Here is a 12,775-nt window from a genome sequence, read left to right on the forward strand (position 1 = left end):
TATCTTTTTGTGATTTAAAGATCATAAACAACTTTTATTCATAGTCCTAATAGAAATTTTGGTTTTGCCCAGGTGGTAGTGAATATCTTATGTTTTAGCTGCAATCTCGTTGGCCAACGACAGTTAATGTGCCTTGAAAAAACTGCTCACTCATTATCCCAAATAAAATGATTATTTGTCAATAGCAGAATGCTTCAGTAGGACAAAATAATCGGAACCTGCCATAATTGCTCCCAATGTGACATCTATCTTTGAGGGGGTAAAGTGTTGTGGAACCATTTTTGTAGGGGGAGTAAAAGTAAAATTAATTATGCATTTGGAACCAGTCATCCAAATGGAAATGGTTATTGGGCTATTCTGTGAGTGTGGGTGGGTGACCACTCAAATTTTGCTCATGCTTTGTAGTTAGCCTCATTGGGTTTGTCGTCCTTGAGATACTAGATATAAAAACAATGCTTCTCCTTGTATGCATTCAATTTTGATGGTGTGTACGGCTAAAACATTAAATTTTGGTGTCATCTGATCATGGCATTCTCTTCCAGTCGTAATTCCAATGAGGTACCTCAGATGAAAATGTAAGTAATTTCAGCACACTTTTCAAGCAATGGTAAGCTACAGTATTGTGAGTGTGAAGTGGTGTTTAATAATTTCTATAAAAGTAAGATTAATTTATCAGAAAATAATGGTCCTTGTGTACTTGCATAATGACTGCCAAGGTTTTGCAACATCAAGACTGCCTTGGACAATCGACGATTGTAAGCACTTCCTGGCAATTATTCCCTAAGATGATCGTTTCAAGACAACTTTATCAATGTGTGCTGTTAATGTTGTTGTTAGCTATATACTTGCTGCGTCCACCAAAACTAGCACTATTTTTTTTTTTTTTTTTATAAACTAACCACCGGAAAACATCTAGCTTTGTCTCATTAATTTTTGCTAACCTGTCCAGATTCCTTTATTCCAAATATTTAAACTTGTCTGTGTTAATTCTGCCTACCTACTGTAAATTAGCCATTTCATTTTTTATGTAATGAATGTAATTTTATGTAATGGTACAAGATGTACTATTTTCCAGCTGTGATTCTCCCCTACTATTGGAACTAATGCAAGGCTGCATCTAAAATGGCTCCCTGTTCCCTACATAGTGCAGTACCTTTAGTGTTAGCCATTGATTGGGAATGGGTGTAGATGGTGTGGGGGTTTGGTGTGTCTGTTTGGAGATTTGTGCGGGTGGTGTGGGGGTTTGGTGTGTGTCTGTTTGGAGATTTGTGTAGGTGGTGTGGGGGGTTGGTATGTGCCTGTTTGGTGTGGATGGTTGGGCAATTGAGAGTTCAGCTCACAAAAGTGAAATGGGAAATCATGAAAGGCTAACGCCATTAACTGCAGTTCCTTCCTTTAGGGCTATAAAATGACAATTCTAAAAAGCAAATGCCTAAACCCAATGTTACATGAGGCACAAATATGTGGGTACACAGTCTAGCTCATTTGTGAGATCTAGTTGCCCATGAAAAGCACTAGCTTGAATACATGTAGGTAACTATCCTTAATTAAAATTTGTACATTTATTTTGTTTTTGGTTAGTTCAAGCAATCAAGTCTGAATATTATCTTTGTACTTCTGTGTTTTACTGAGTGTATGCATTCCCTTTAACAAATGAGTTTGGGTGAAGTAAATTCTGTTGGCAATCTATACAATTGTAATAGTACATGAAAAATTCTAATTAATTATCTGATGAATTGTTTTAGGCATTACTTGAAAGCAGAAAGAAAAAAGAAAAAAACTACTAAGTGATAATAATAATTTATCAGTCTCCCTACCATATCTAATTTTGTCTCAACCAAATAAAAAACATTTCAGTTATGTGATTGTAGAAGGAAATCTTGTGGCCTGTTTTTCCCTGCTTCCTGTTCCTTGCATGGTTAAGGAGATCGCCAAAGATTGACTTTAGGATTATAAATAATTATAAATCCACATGAGTTTACAGTAATATATGGAAAAGTATAAAATAATCTTGTTAAAACATTGGGAGCTCTTTGGAGTTGGCACTTTATACAGACCATTCGAGAGCCTAATCATAGGGTTATAAATGTCTTGTCAAAAATGTAAACATGCTAAAGCTACTTGAGTACACTTCTGTAGATTATAAAATGGATTATCCTGGAAGCAGGATATTAAAAATACTACGGTACATATGAATTCAATAGCCAAATATCTCAAAACATGATATAGGGCCAGTTTCACAGACACAGATTAGTCCTGGATTAAACTGAATTTAGACTTGCAATGGGCTTTGTCTGTACAGCTGTTTTAAGCTCAACCACACCAACACAATAAACTGAGTTTGCACAGTCCCGTCGGCCAAATCTCACCAGGGCGTCTGACTCCCTGGGGTGTCGATTGACAACTGTGCTCAGTGGAATAAATACGACACGGAGGTGTGTTCCAAAGCACATCAATGCTCGTCGACAGAATGGCAGCTCCTTTCCATTTCCTGTGTGCCGTCACCGTGAAAAACACCCTCAGCCAGTAGACTTGAGACCAGAGCATGTTTTAGGTGCAAGAAGTATTTAGGTCAAGAGAACAAAGGAACTCTCCCAGTTAGAAACCCACTTCTTTGACTATATTTATATGTTATTTGTTAAAAATCAGGCAGCTCAACATCAATCCATCCAATGGAAGTCAGGTAAAAAAAACAAAAAAACATATATATATATATATAATGGAATCTGGTAAAGCTACAGATACTACAATCTATCTAGTAGTGACTGATAGCTGTTCTCCCCATTGCTGCTTCTGAAAGAACACAATCACTACCATCTGTTTGTGGCAAGCTATTGCCTGTTGCCATAGAAACTGAGGAGAGAAACCTTCCCAACAAATGCAGCTGTATGCTGAAAACAAATACAGTGCAGTCCATATGTATTTGGACAGTTACGTTGCTTTGGCTCCGTACTCCACCTTGAACTTGAAAATGAAACGAATTAATATTAGGACTGCCAGCTTTAATTTGGAATTTAGAAATGGCAGCTTTTGTTATACATAGTCTCCCCCCCCCATTTTGGGGGACCAAAAGTAATTTGAAATTGGACATGGTTTACTCAGCTGTGTGTTGTGGCATCATTAGTTCATGCACAAGAAAGATGAAAACAGTTTATTTCTTGCACATGGAAGGGTACATGGCTGGGACCCGGAAGGTTGGAACATCTCCAGTGAAGATTTTCTGGTGATGTCCAAGGTTCACACAGACAGGATATGAATGTACATACCCTTAAATTAACTTGAACTTTAACCTTCTATTCACTCCTGGAGTACAGACCTGAGGAAGGGTCACTGACCAAGTACATACAAAATTGTAGGTGGTGTGGGGGTTTGGTATGTGTCTGTTTGGAGATTTGTGTAGGTGGTGTGGGGTTTGGTGTGTGTCTGTTTGGAGATTGGTGTAGGTGGTGTAGGGTTTGGTGTGTGTCTGTTTGGAGATTGGTGTAGGTGGTGTGGGGGTTTGGGGTGTGCCTGTTTGGAGATTTGTGTAGATGGTGTGGGGGTTTGGTGTGTGTCTGTTTGGAGATTTGTGTAGGTGGTGTGGGGTTTGGTGTGTGTCTGTTTGGAGATTGGTGTAGGTGGTGTGGGGGTTTGGGGTGTGCCTGTTTGGAGATTTGTGTAGATGGTGTGGGGGTTTGGTGTGTGTCTGTTTGGAGATTTGTGTAGGTGGTGTGGGGTTTGGTGTGTGTCTGTTTGGAGATTGGTGTAGGTGGTGTGGGGGTTTGGGGTGTGCCTGTTTGGAGATTTGTGTAGATGGTGTGGGGGTTTGGTGTGTGTCTGTTTGGGGATGGGTGTAGGTGGTGTGGGGGTTTGTGTGTCTGTTTGGAGATTGGTGTAGGTGGTGTGGGGGTTTGTGTGTGCCTGTTTGGAGATTGGAGCAGTGCACTGGAGCCATATTTTCATCAGAGTTGTCGTGTCATGGTTGTCATGTGTCATTGTGCATTAGATATATAGTAGGTCAAATAAATATAGATGATAAGCTTGGAATTTATTTAGAAATATTTGTGTTTAATCATCTGCAAAGTTTTGAAGTCCATTTCAAAAACATTAAACAGGGATCAACGATGCTGGTCACAGAGGGTCTGCTGGTTTTGTTGTTCTTCAGCACTTAAATCGATAAAATAAACTAGCTGACGATTTACTCCCTGCACCTGGGGACTGGGGTGTGGGGTGTGGGGTGTGGGGTCTGAATTTCTGAGTCTGAGTTTAAAGTGGGGAAACACTGATGTCCTGGAGCAGGTTAACAGGGGCCCCGCTCTGGAATAAATAAGTAATTTAAAAAGAAAAAAAGAACATAAGGGAGGCTTCAGTAAGCATTCTCTTTTTATTCTGACTTTCCACACACTGTCTCATGCGGTTTACAATGCTTCCTATGTTCACATGTAAAGATTTCAACAGATCTCGAGTTTTTACTTCAATTACTTTATAACTAGTGCTGCCTCTGATTTGGTTGCAGGACATGTGCTCAGGCTGAGAAGCTCAATTTAAACAGCTACTTAAAACTACTTTTAAAGCACTCCACTTGCCACTGGTGCATTCCTCAGAATGTATGGTGATTATGTCACAGTGGAGTATTTTCACAGTAAACATCATTTCATACTGAAAATGTAAGCCCTTAGTAAGATTTTAATCACCACGATCAGCTATTTAGACGCCCCTGAGTATGAAGGGTAGATAAGCAGACAGTCAGAAAGCCATGTAACTAGATATGACTATGGTCAATATTGCAAAATGAATGAACAAATGAAAATAACACATTTTCAGTTTGCTGTAATAATTACCTAACATCGGCTAACTCCAAATCAAAAGTCATACATTGTAAAATCCTACCATGATGCTTCCTGTTTAAATTGAATAAAGTGTGTCATTCAAATATTGGCAAGTATCAATACTTCGTAAGATACTACAATGAAAGCGTTATTACTCCGTAAGTATTAACTGGAGAGGCTAAAAAATTTATTAAGAAAACATAGTTTGTGCAACCGCCTCCAGGACTGGCTTTTATAAAGTAACAAATTGGGTGTGGGACCTTCCCATTGGAACACCCACAAATTCAGCATTCATTCACATTCTTCCAGTTGTACATACATTTTTTAGTGTATAACTAAAATACATTCTTACACATTGTTTTGTCTTCAGGACATTTGTCTGAAACACGCTCTTTAAACTAGTCCAGGATACGCTGCGTGTCCGGACAGTCTGCCTGAGAGTCTGCTTGCGCGTCAGGTGAATCCTAAAACAAAGAATATGTCGTATGTTTTCACATTCACATAACTTTGGCTATATCCACAGACGACATATTTAAAAAAAAAAACGTATTCATTCATTTCACACTCGAGTGAGAGAGACCCTTTAACAGTTTTAAGTTATTTCTAAAAAGCGATGAGCTGCACGTTGTAAAAAAAAAAAAAAAAAGGCCTCATTCTGGGCTGTTTGGAGTAAAAAAAAACAAAAACCTGCAAGTTCATTTAACTGCTGTTATGGAAAGAAGCACTTACTCCAAAGGGTTCCACAAAAGCACTGTAGCCCGTGTAGAGAGGATTTGGGATGGACACCAGGGAGTTATCCCCTTCTGTCCCAGCGCCTTCATCATCATTCTGCAGGAGAAGAAACACAGCCGCCACGTTTCACCTGACTGAAGCAGATCCGCTATCTTTCACACTCCTCAAAGTTGCATTTCCATGAACGTGTCCCGTGTCCCCCCCCTCCCCCCCCCCCTCCATGCAATCATTCTTCTGATTCTACACTCAATCTTTGCAGAAGCTTCTCTGGGTGACAATGTGGCATTTATGACATACATGCACTTGGGGGGGGGGGGGCACTGTAGCCTTTTCAAACGCCAGACAGGTCGGGAATTATATTTGAGATAAGCAGGGATAATATAGTGAATCTGTGGCACTCACTCTCACACTTGAAGAGCAGCAGGGTGGCTCGTCATTTCAAATCACCAAGGGATTCAAACCCCATAAACTTGGGGAGGCTGACAAATTAAGTGGTGAGTAGTAATGGAAAAACGAAACGCCCTTCTGGGCGAGAGTGAACCGCGCTGCATTGCATCAGGCTCCGCCTGACGCGCGTTTACCTTGAAGTACTGGAATCTGAAAGCGTTGTTCTTGCGTTTGAGGAAGTAGTACCCCAGGCCGGCGACGACGGCGATGAGCAGGAACACGATGAGGACGGAGGCGACGGTGCCAGCTCCAGACCGGGCCTTTGAATGCGAGGACACAGGCACCACCTGCACACACAGGAATGTCACCCTCAGTACCCCCACATCACACCTGCACACACGGGAATGTCACCCACAGTATCCCCACATCACACCTGCACACACGGGAATGTCACCCTCAGTACCCCCACATCACACCTGCACACACGGGAATGTCACCCTCAGTACCCCCACATCACACCTGCACACACGGGAATGTCACCCACAGTACCCCCACATCACATACCAAACAGCCTGGAAAAAATATGACCAAGATATTGCACACATTTACAAATTATTAAAGATTTCAGATACTACAATGTTTATATATATATATATATATATATATATATATATATATATATATATATATATATATATAAATATATATATATTTTTTTATTCCACATATTTACAGTACACTGCACACTTAGCTCACCAAAGTTTATTTTCTTTTCAATTCTTGCATTTCTTAAAAAAGTAAAATCATGTACAGTGCCGTGAAAAAGTATTTGCCCCCTTAAATTGAATAACTTCACTGCGTGTGGCCATGGGCCAGTAGCTCCATAGGTTAGAGTGTTTCATCGCCATCTAGCGACCTCTGCTGGTCACTGCCTGTAACTTTACATTACATTATTGGCATTTGGCAGACGCTCTTATCCAGAGCAACGTACAGTTGATTAGAGGCAGGAGACAATCCTCCCCTGGAGCAGTGCAGGGTTAAGGGCCTTGCTCAATGGCCCAACGGCTGTGCGGATCTTATCGTGGCTACACTGGGATTTGAACCACCAACCTTGCCTGTCCCAGTCATTTACCTTAACCACTACGCTACAAGCCGCTCCTGTATATAGATTTGAGGTAATCCTGGAGAGGAGTAGTGTTAGAGCTTGTGGAGATACAGTCTGCAGGGATGTGTCTTCAGACCACTGTGGAAAATGGCCAGTGACTGAGTGGTTTGTAGAGGAACATCGAGGTTGTTTTACCACTGGGGAGCTAGGCTGGAGAAGCTTTATGGTCTGGGCAGGTGAGAACCGTTCAAGCCTTTACCTGTGTTACTCAGGTGATTCAGGCACTGAGCATACACTCAGAACAGCCACTGACTGTTTTAGACGGAAAATTACATTTATAATGAAGAACATCTGCCTATATGCACCAGTGCTAACGACAATGACTGGTGGATGCATGTTCGGAGTTGGTGTGGAGCTGAGCATGCTCAGTGAAATGACTCTGAGGTTTGCCCCGGCAGGTGAGTGAACGGACTGTACCGGATCGGCCTGTTCGCCCTGAAGGACATGGACAGTGGCACGGAGCTCACCTACGACTACACCTTCCACTCCTTCAACTACGAGAGGCAGGTGGGACGGCCACTCAGTCCAGCACAGAGTCTCTACCACCTGTGTGATCAGTCGCTCCCTAAATGGGCAACTGAGACTCACTCCCGATCTCTCATCTGCACTCTCAACTCCCCCTTATTCTCCCACACTCCCTCTCTCATCTCTTCTCTCCACTCACTCTATCTCTCTTCCCCCTCTGCCTTCTGCCCTCCCTCTCTCCTCCTCCCAACTCCCACTCTCAACCTCCTCTACCTTGCTTCTCCTACTCCCATTCCTCTCTCTACCTCTCCTCCTACTTATTACCCTCCTGCTCCATCAGGCTCAGGAATGACATCATTAGATGACCCATCAGTGTACTTACAGGCTTGGGCGGGGCCTTCAATGGGCCCTTAATGATATGGATGATGCCGTTGGTTGCTGGGATATCCCAGTCTATGATCAACTTCTTGTTCACCAGCTTGTTGGACTGTGAGTCCTATGGGATGAGGAAGCACCATAGGTTACACAAAACATTTCCCCTGTGCACAGTAGCTAGTGTCGTACACGTAAATCGAAATACCAGGGACATGTAACAGGTCGGGAGTTAACTTGATGTCGCCACATGGAACACTGCCGGCATCAGACTGGCGGAGAGAACAACTTATACAGACGGGACGGACACACCTACTCCGACCACCCCAGAAAGTATTTCTCAAAGTTTTGTAGCTAGGCTGAAATAGTGAGTGCAATTACTCTTTAACTGCTGTCGTGTTCATGTCCCACAGTTTGGGAACCACTCATTAAATGACATTACATTAGTGCCGTGTGGCAGACGCTCTCATCCAGAGTGACGTACAACAAAGTGTAAGGAAGTACAATTTCAACTGCTACCTGCACAACAAAGATAAGGACCAGGGCCTATTTGATCATCGGATTTAAAAAAATGTTTTAATCATAATACCGCAACACGCAAATGTATGAACAAACCGCTTACCTACCTAAACAAAACTAGCAAAGGTACCATCCTAATACACAAGTAAATATCACAGGTAAAGACAACAGTTACGGTTTACGGGGAGGTGGGGAGGAACAGGGAGAGGGCGCAGCTTGAAGAGGCGCGTCTTCAGTCTGCGCTCGACTGGTTGACTGAGTTCCAGAGGAGGCTACTCACAGCCGAGAGGGTCGTGGTTACAGAGAGATTGTAACCCAGACGGGAGGGGATGACGCCCCCGTGCTTCATGTCGCTGTAGAGGTGCACACTGTTGTTGATGGAGATGTGGTACTCCACGTCCCTCCACGATAAACTCTGCGAGACATTTCATCACCATCATTAATTCATTCTTCCATTAGCCTTGATTTTGGTAACGACTGGAAACACGGTTCGGCAAATTCATTACCTCATTCGCAAAGAATCCTGTATTTTCGGGAACGAACAGCGTCACGTACGTGGAGCGCTTTAGGAGGTAGTTCATCAGGCTCTCTCCGTCTTTTGTGGAGTTTGCGTAGCTCAGTAGTGCCTGGGGCGTGGGATGGGATATTGCACACGATGTAAAACCAGGTGACCGTTTTGCATTTACAATATTTTATGTGTTTTACGCTGAGGATAAAACAGGATTGTCAGAAATGTTGGTGCCTCATTACGAGTCTGGATTCACTGAATGGCATTTACATACTGAGAAGCAAAAATATACAGGACTCTTGATAACCTAGATCTCCCCCTTCCTGATACGCTAATGCAATACAATAGTTATTTTAGATGTAAATGCATAATGTAATTTGATACTAGCGAGGAAATTACAGCTGAACACGTGTTTATAGTAGTTACTGCTTTATTGCCCAAACATGGTGTATGTCACTAATATTGCCTGTCATCATTAACTAATTCTGCTCCCTGTAAGCAGTTTGTATACAAATAAATTAAATGAATGCCATTTGGCAGAAGCTCTTATCCAGAGTGATGTACAGTTGATTAGACTAAGCAAGGAGACAATCCTCCCCTGGAGCAATGCAGGGTTAAGGGCCTTGCTCAAGGGCCCAACGGCTGTTCGGATCTCATTGCGGCTACACCGGGGATCGAACCACTCACGTACCTTAACCACTACGCTACTAGCAGCCTGTAACCACTGCGAAAGAGGCCTTACTCATTACATTGCATTACTCACCTTGTAGAACACAGAGAAATTTGAATTGGTGGCAACAACAGTGACTAGGTTTCCATTGCAGTATTCCCCGTTGCCGACATAATCAGGTCGACACTCACAAGACACATCTGAAAAAAAAAAAGAGTCCCCCAACAATGTCAATCAGGGGAGAAACACCCCCCCCCCCCCCAATAACCTCCATTAATCAGTCAAAGCCGTGAGTTATAATACCTTTCACTCTGTGGCAGTACGTGTCGTAGGTGCTGCTGAGGTCGACAGGGTTTTTGTAGAGCACGATTCCCACGTGGTTGTCTCCGCACTTGGCCGAGGGGAATATCGTCGGATAGCCCACCTGTTTCCCGTCCAGCCACCCCGCCACGCACATGTGCATGCCCAGCTGCAAATAAAGCCGCCATTTCTGTTCAGTCTTCCTTTCTTACTTTCACTGTTTACTTTTTATTTCACTGCAGTTGAGTCTACTTCCATATACAGTACTGTGCAGAAGTCTTAGGCACCCTAGACTTATGTATATATATATATATATGTTTATTTTTGTGTGCGTGTTAGTATAAAAGAACACAATTGTGATTTCCCAATATTCATTTTTTCAAAAGATTTAATTTTACTGAGACATTTTTGTATTTAATTTTAAGAAGTAACATATCACTGTAAGCAATTGACTACTTTTTACTTAAAAACTTGATCAATGCTGTCTGAGATCAGAAGCAAGGAGCCAACCAAAGTCTGCAGAAGAACTGTGGCAAGTTCTCCAACATGCTTGGTACAACCTCCCTGCTGATTGTCTTATAGAACTGCAGGACAGCGTTGGCTATCTCAAAGAAGTGATGCAGTTTTAACACTGAAGGGTGGTCACAAAAAATATTGATTTGATTCAGTTTTGAACTATTCTGCCAAATTACTAAAATGTAATGTAAAATTTATAGTACATTTATTTAGGACCTTTCATTGAATTATTTTTGAAAGAATCTTATCTGTACAGAATGTTATACAGGTGCCTAAGACTTTTGCACAGTACTGTAGATTTGTCTCGATGCTTCCACAAAAATGAATATTGTAGATGATCAAACTAAATACAATAATTATGACCTAAACACACATACAGCAAGACTAGCTGTAGTAACAAAGCAATTTTACTTTGTTGTCAATTGTCGTCAAATGTCTTCTGACCATCATAAGAGCGATTGCATAACCAGTAACTGATAACATTAAAAATCTTCAGACAGGACACCACTAGTACAATATACTAGTACAAGTATTGCTTATTATTTTAATTGCTTCTTCTTTGGGCTTATTAAGGGTGTTACACCAGGGTCTTGGTGCAAAAAAACTATTAAAGTTAATGAAAGAGGTCAGAGCATCTCTGAACACACAACACATTAAACCTCGAAGTGAACGGGCTACAGCAGTGAAAGACCAACAAGTCTAAAGAAATAAGTCTCATCAATACCTAAAAAACCAGTCACTAACTGTATACATACTCACTGGACTGGAAATGTTGCTCGTCTGGCACAATTGCGCAAATAAATCAGATGAATGCACACCTATGCCCTCCTACATTCAACAAGTTATTCCATGGATGACATATGCCAAATGAACAAAACGTAACATAACATAACATAACAGGCCATTCAGCCCAGCAATGCTCTCCTTTTCCTACCCCTAAGTGTACCTACTGCCTAGTTTGCTTAAAACCTAAATAGAATCTAACACCATATCAAGCCTGGTCTTGAAAACCCCCAGTGTTTCTGGCAAGCCATTCCACACAGTGACCACTCGCTGTGTGAATAAATACTTCCTAATATCTGTACGTAATTTCTCCATTGCCAATTTCCATTTGAGCCCTCTCGTTCTGCTGACCGAACTCACCCTGAAGAATCCCCTATAATTCACTTTGTTAAGCCCTTTAATCAATTTAAAAGCCTCAATCAAATCCCCCTAAGCCTCCTTTTAGTGAGCTTAAAGAGATTAAGCATCTTAAGTCTATCCTCGTAACTCCCATCTTTTATACATGGAATCAATCTGGTTGCCCTTCTCTGAACCTTTTCCAGTGCCTCTATCTCCTCCTGGTGATGTAATGTCAAGTGAGCGGGCGCGGGGGTTACCTGCTGGGCGTCGGACAGCTGTTTGACGGTGGCCAGGGCGCCGCCCTGGCCCTGGCAGGCGGCCTCAGCGGCGGTGTAGTTCAGCTTGTACTTCCCCAGCGGCGACCGCAGCTGGAACACGCCCGCCATGTTCTCTAAGACGCAGCGAGAGCCAGAGAGCAGAGACACCGAAGCACATATTCAATGTGAAACCTCACCCACAAACTGGGCATTATGAACAATAGGACCCTTTGTGAGATTAATGGTAAATGGTAAATGCCTGCATTTATATAGCGCCTTTATCCAAAGCGCTGTACAATTGTTGCTTTTCATTCACACACACCCAACAACGGCGATTGGTTGCCATGCAAGGCACCAACCAGCTCGTCAGGAGCATTTGGGGGTTTGGGTGTCTATGCTCAGGGACACATCGACACACCCAGGGCGGGATCGAACCGGCAACCCTCCGACTGCCAGACGACTGCTCCATGAATTTAGCATTTGCCCCCCCTTCCTGTTTTCCTCCATGAGATACAACATGATATTCAACAAAGGGAACGAGAGTTAAATGAAAAGGTTTATCAAACACCCATATCACTCACGTGAAAAAGTAATTTCCTGTGTTTCATGCGTTTCATGTGTTTTGTGTCTTGTCAGTTTTATTCATTCATTCATTCATTCATTATCCTAACCCGCTTATCCTGAACAGGGTCGCAGGGGGCTGGAGCCTATCCCAGCATACATTGGGCGAAAGGCAGGAATACACCCTGGACAGGTCGCCAGTCCATCGCAGGGCACACACACCATTTACTCACATACTCATGTGGAAGAACCTATGCACTTGTAAGTCGCTTTGGATTAAAAGCGTCTGCCAAATGACTAAAATGTAAAATGTAAATACCTATGGGCAATTTAGACTCTCCAATCAGGCTAACCTGCATGTCTTTGGACTGTGGGAGGAAACCGGAGTACCCA

The 12,775-nt window shown here is 42.5% G+C and overlaps 1 protein-coding gene across 1 annotated transcript in view; it reads right to left on the reverse strand.

The window, feature by feature from the left end:
- Positions 1-4,586: 4,586 nt before the first annotated feature.
- The window catches only part of stab1 (stabilin 1), a 47,405-nt gene continuing 39,216 nt past the window's right edge, over positions 4,587-12,775 (reverse strand). Inside the window, exons 61-69 of the mRNA XM_061218922.1 lie at positions 11,822-11,955; positions 9,930-10,095; positions 9,720-9,826; positions 8,955-9,074; positions 8,729-8,863; positions 7,940-8,053; positions 6,122-6,274; positions 5,538-5,636; positions 4,587-5,272 (exon numbers count right to left, since the gene is read on the reverse strand). Coding sequence (XP_061074906.1) covers positions 5,207-5,272; positions 5,538-5,636; positions 6,122-6,274; positions 7,940-8,053; positions 8,729-8,863; positions 8,955-9,074; positions 9,720-9,826; positions 9,930-10,095; positions 11,822-11,955 — 1,094 coding nt within the window. The 3' untranslated portion in view covers positions 4,587-5,206. The remainder of the gene's footprint in view (positions 5,273-5,537; positions 5,637-6,121; positions 6,275-7,939; positions 8,054-8,728; positions 8,864-8,954; positions 9,075-9,719; positions 9,827-9,929; positions 10,096-11,821; positions 11,956-12,775) is intronic.

Source organism: Conger conger, chromosome 14, assembly GCF_963514075.1.
Source record: "Conger conger chromosome 14, fConCon1.1, whole genome shotgun sequence".
In the NCBI taxonomy this organism is placed as follows: Eukaryota; Metazoa; Chordata; class Actinopteri; order Anguilliformes; family Congridae; genus Conger; species Conger conger.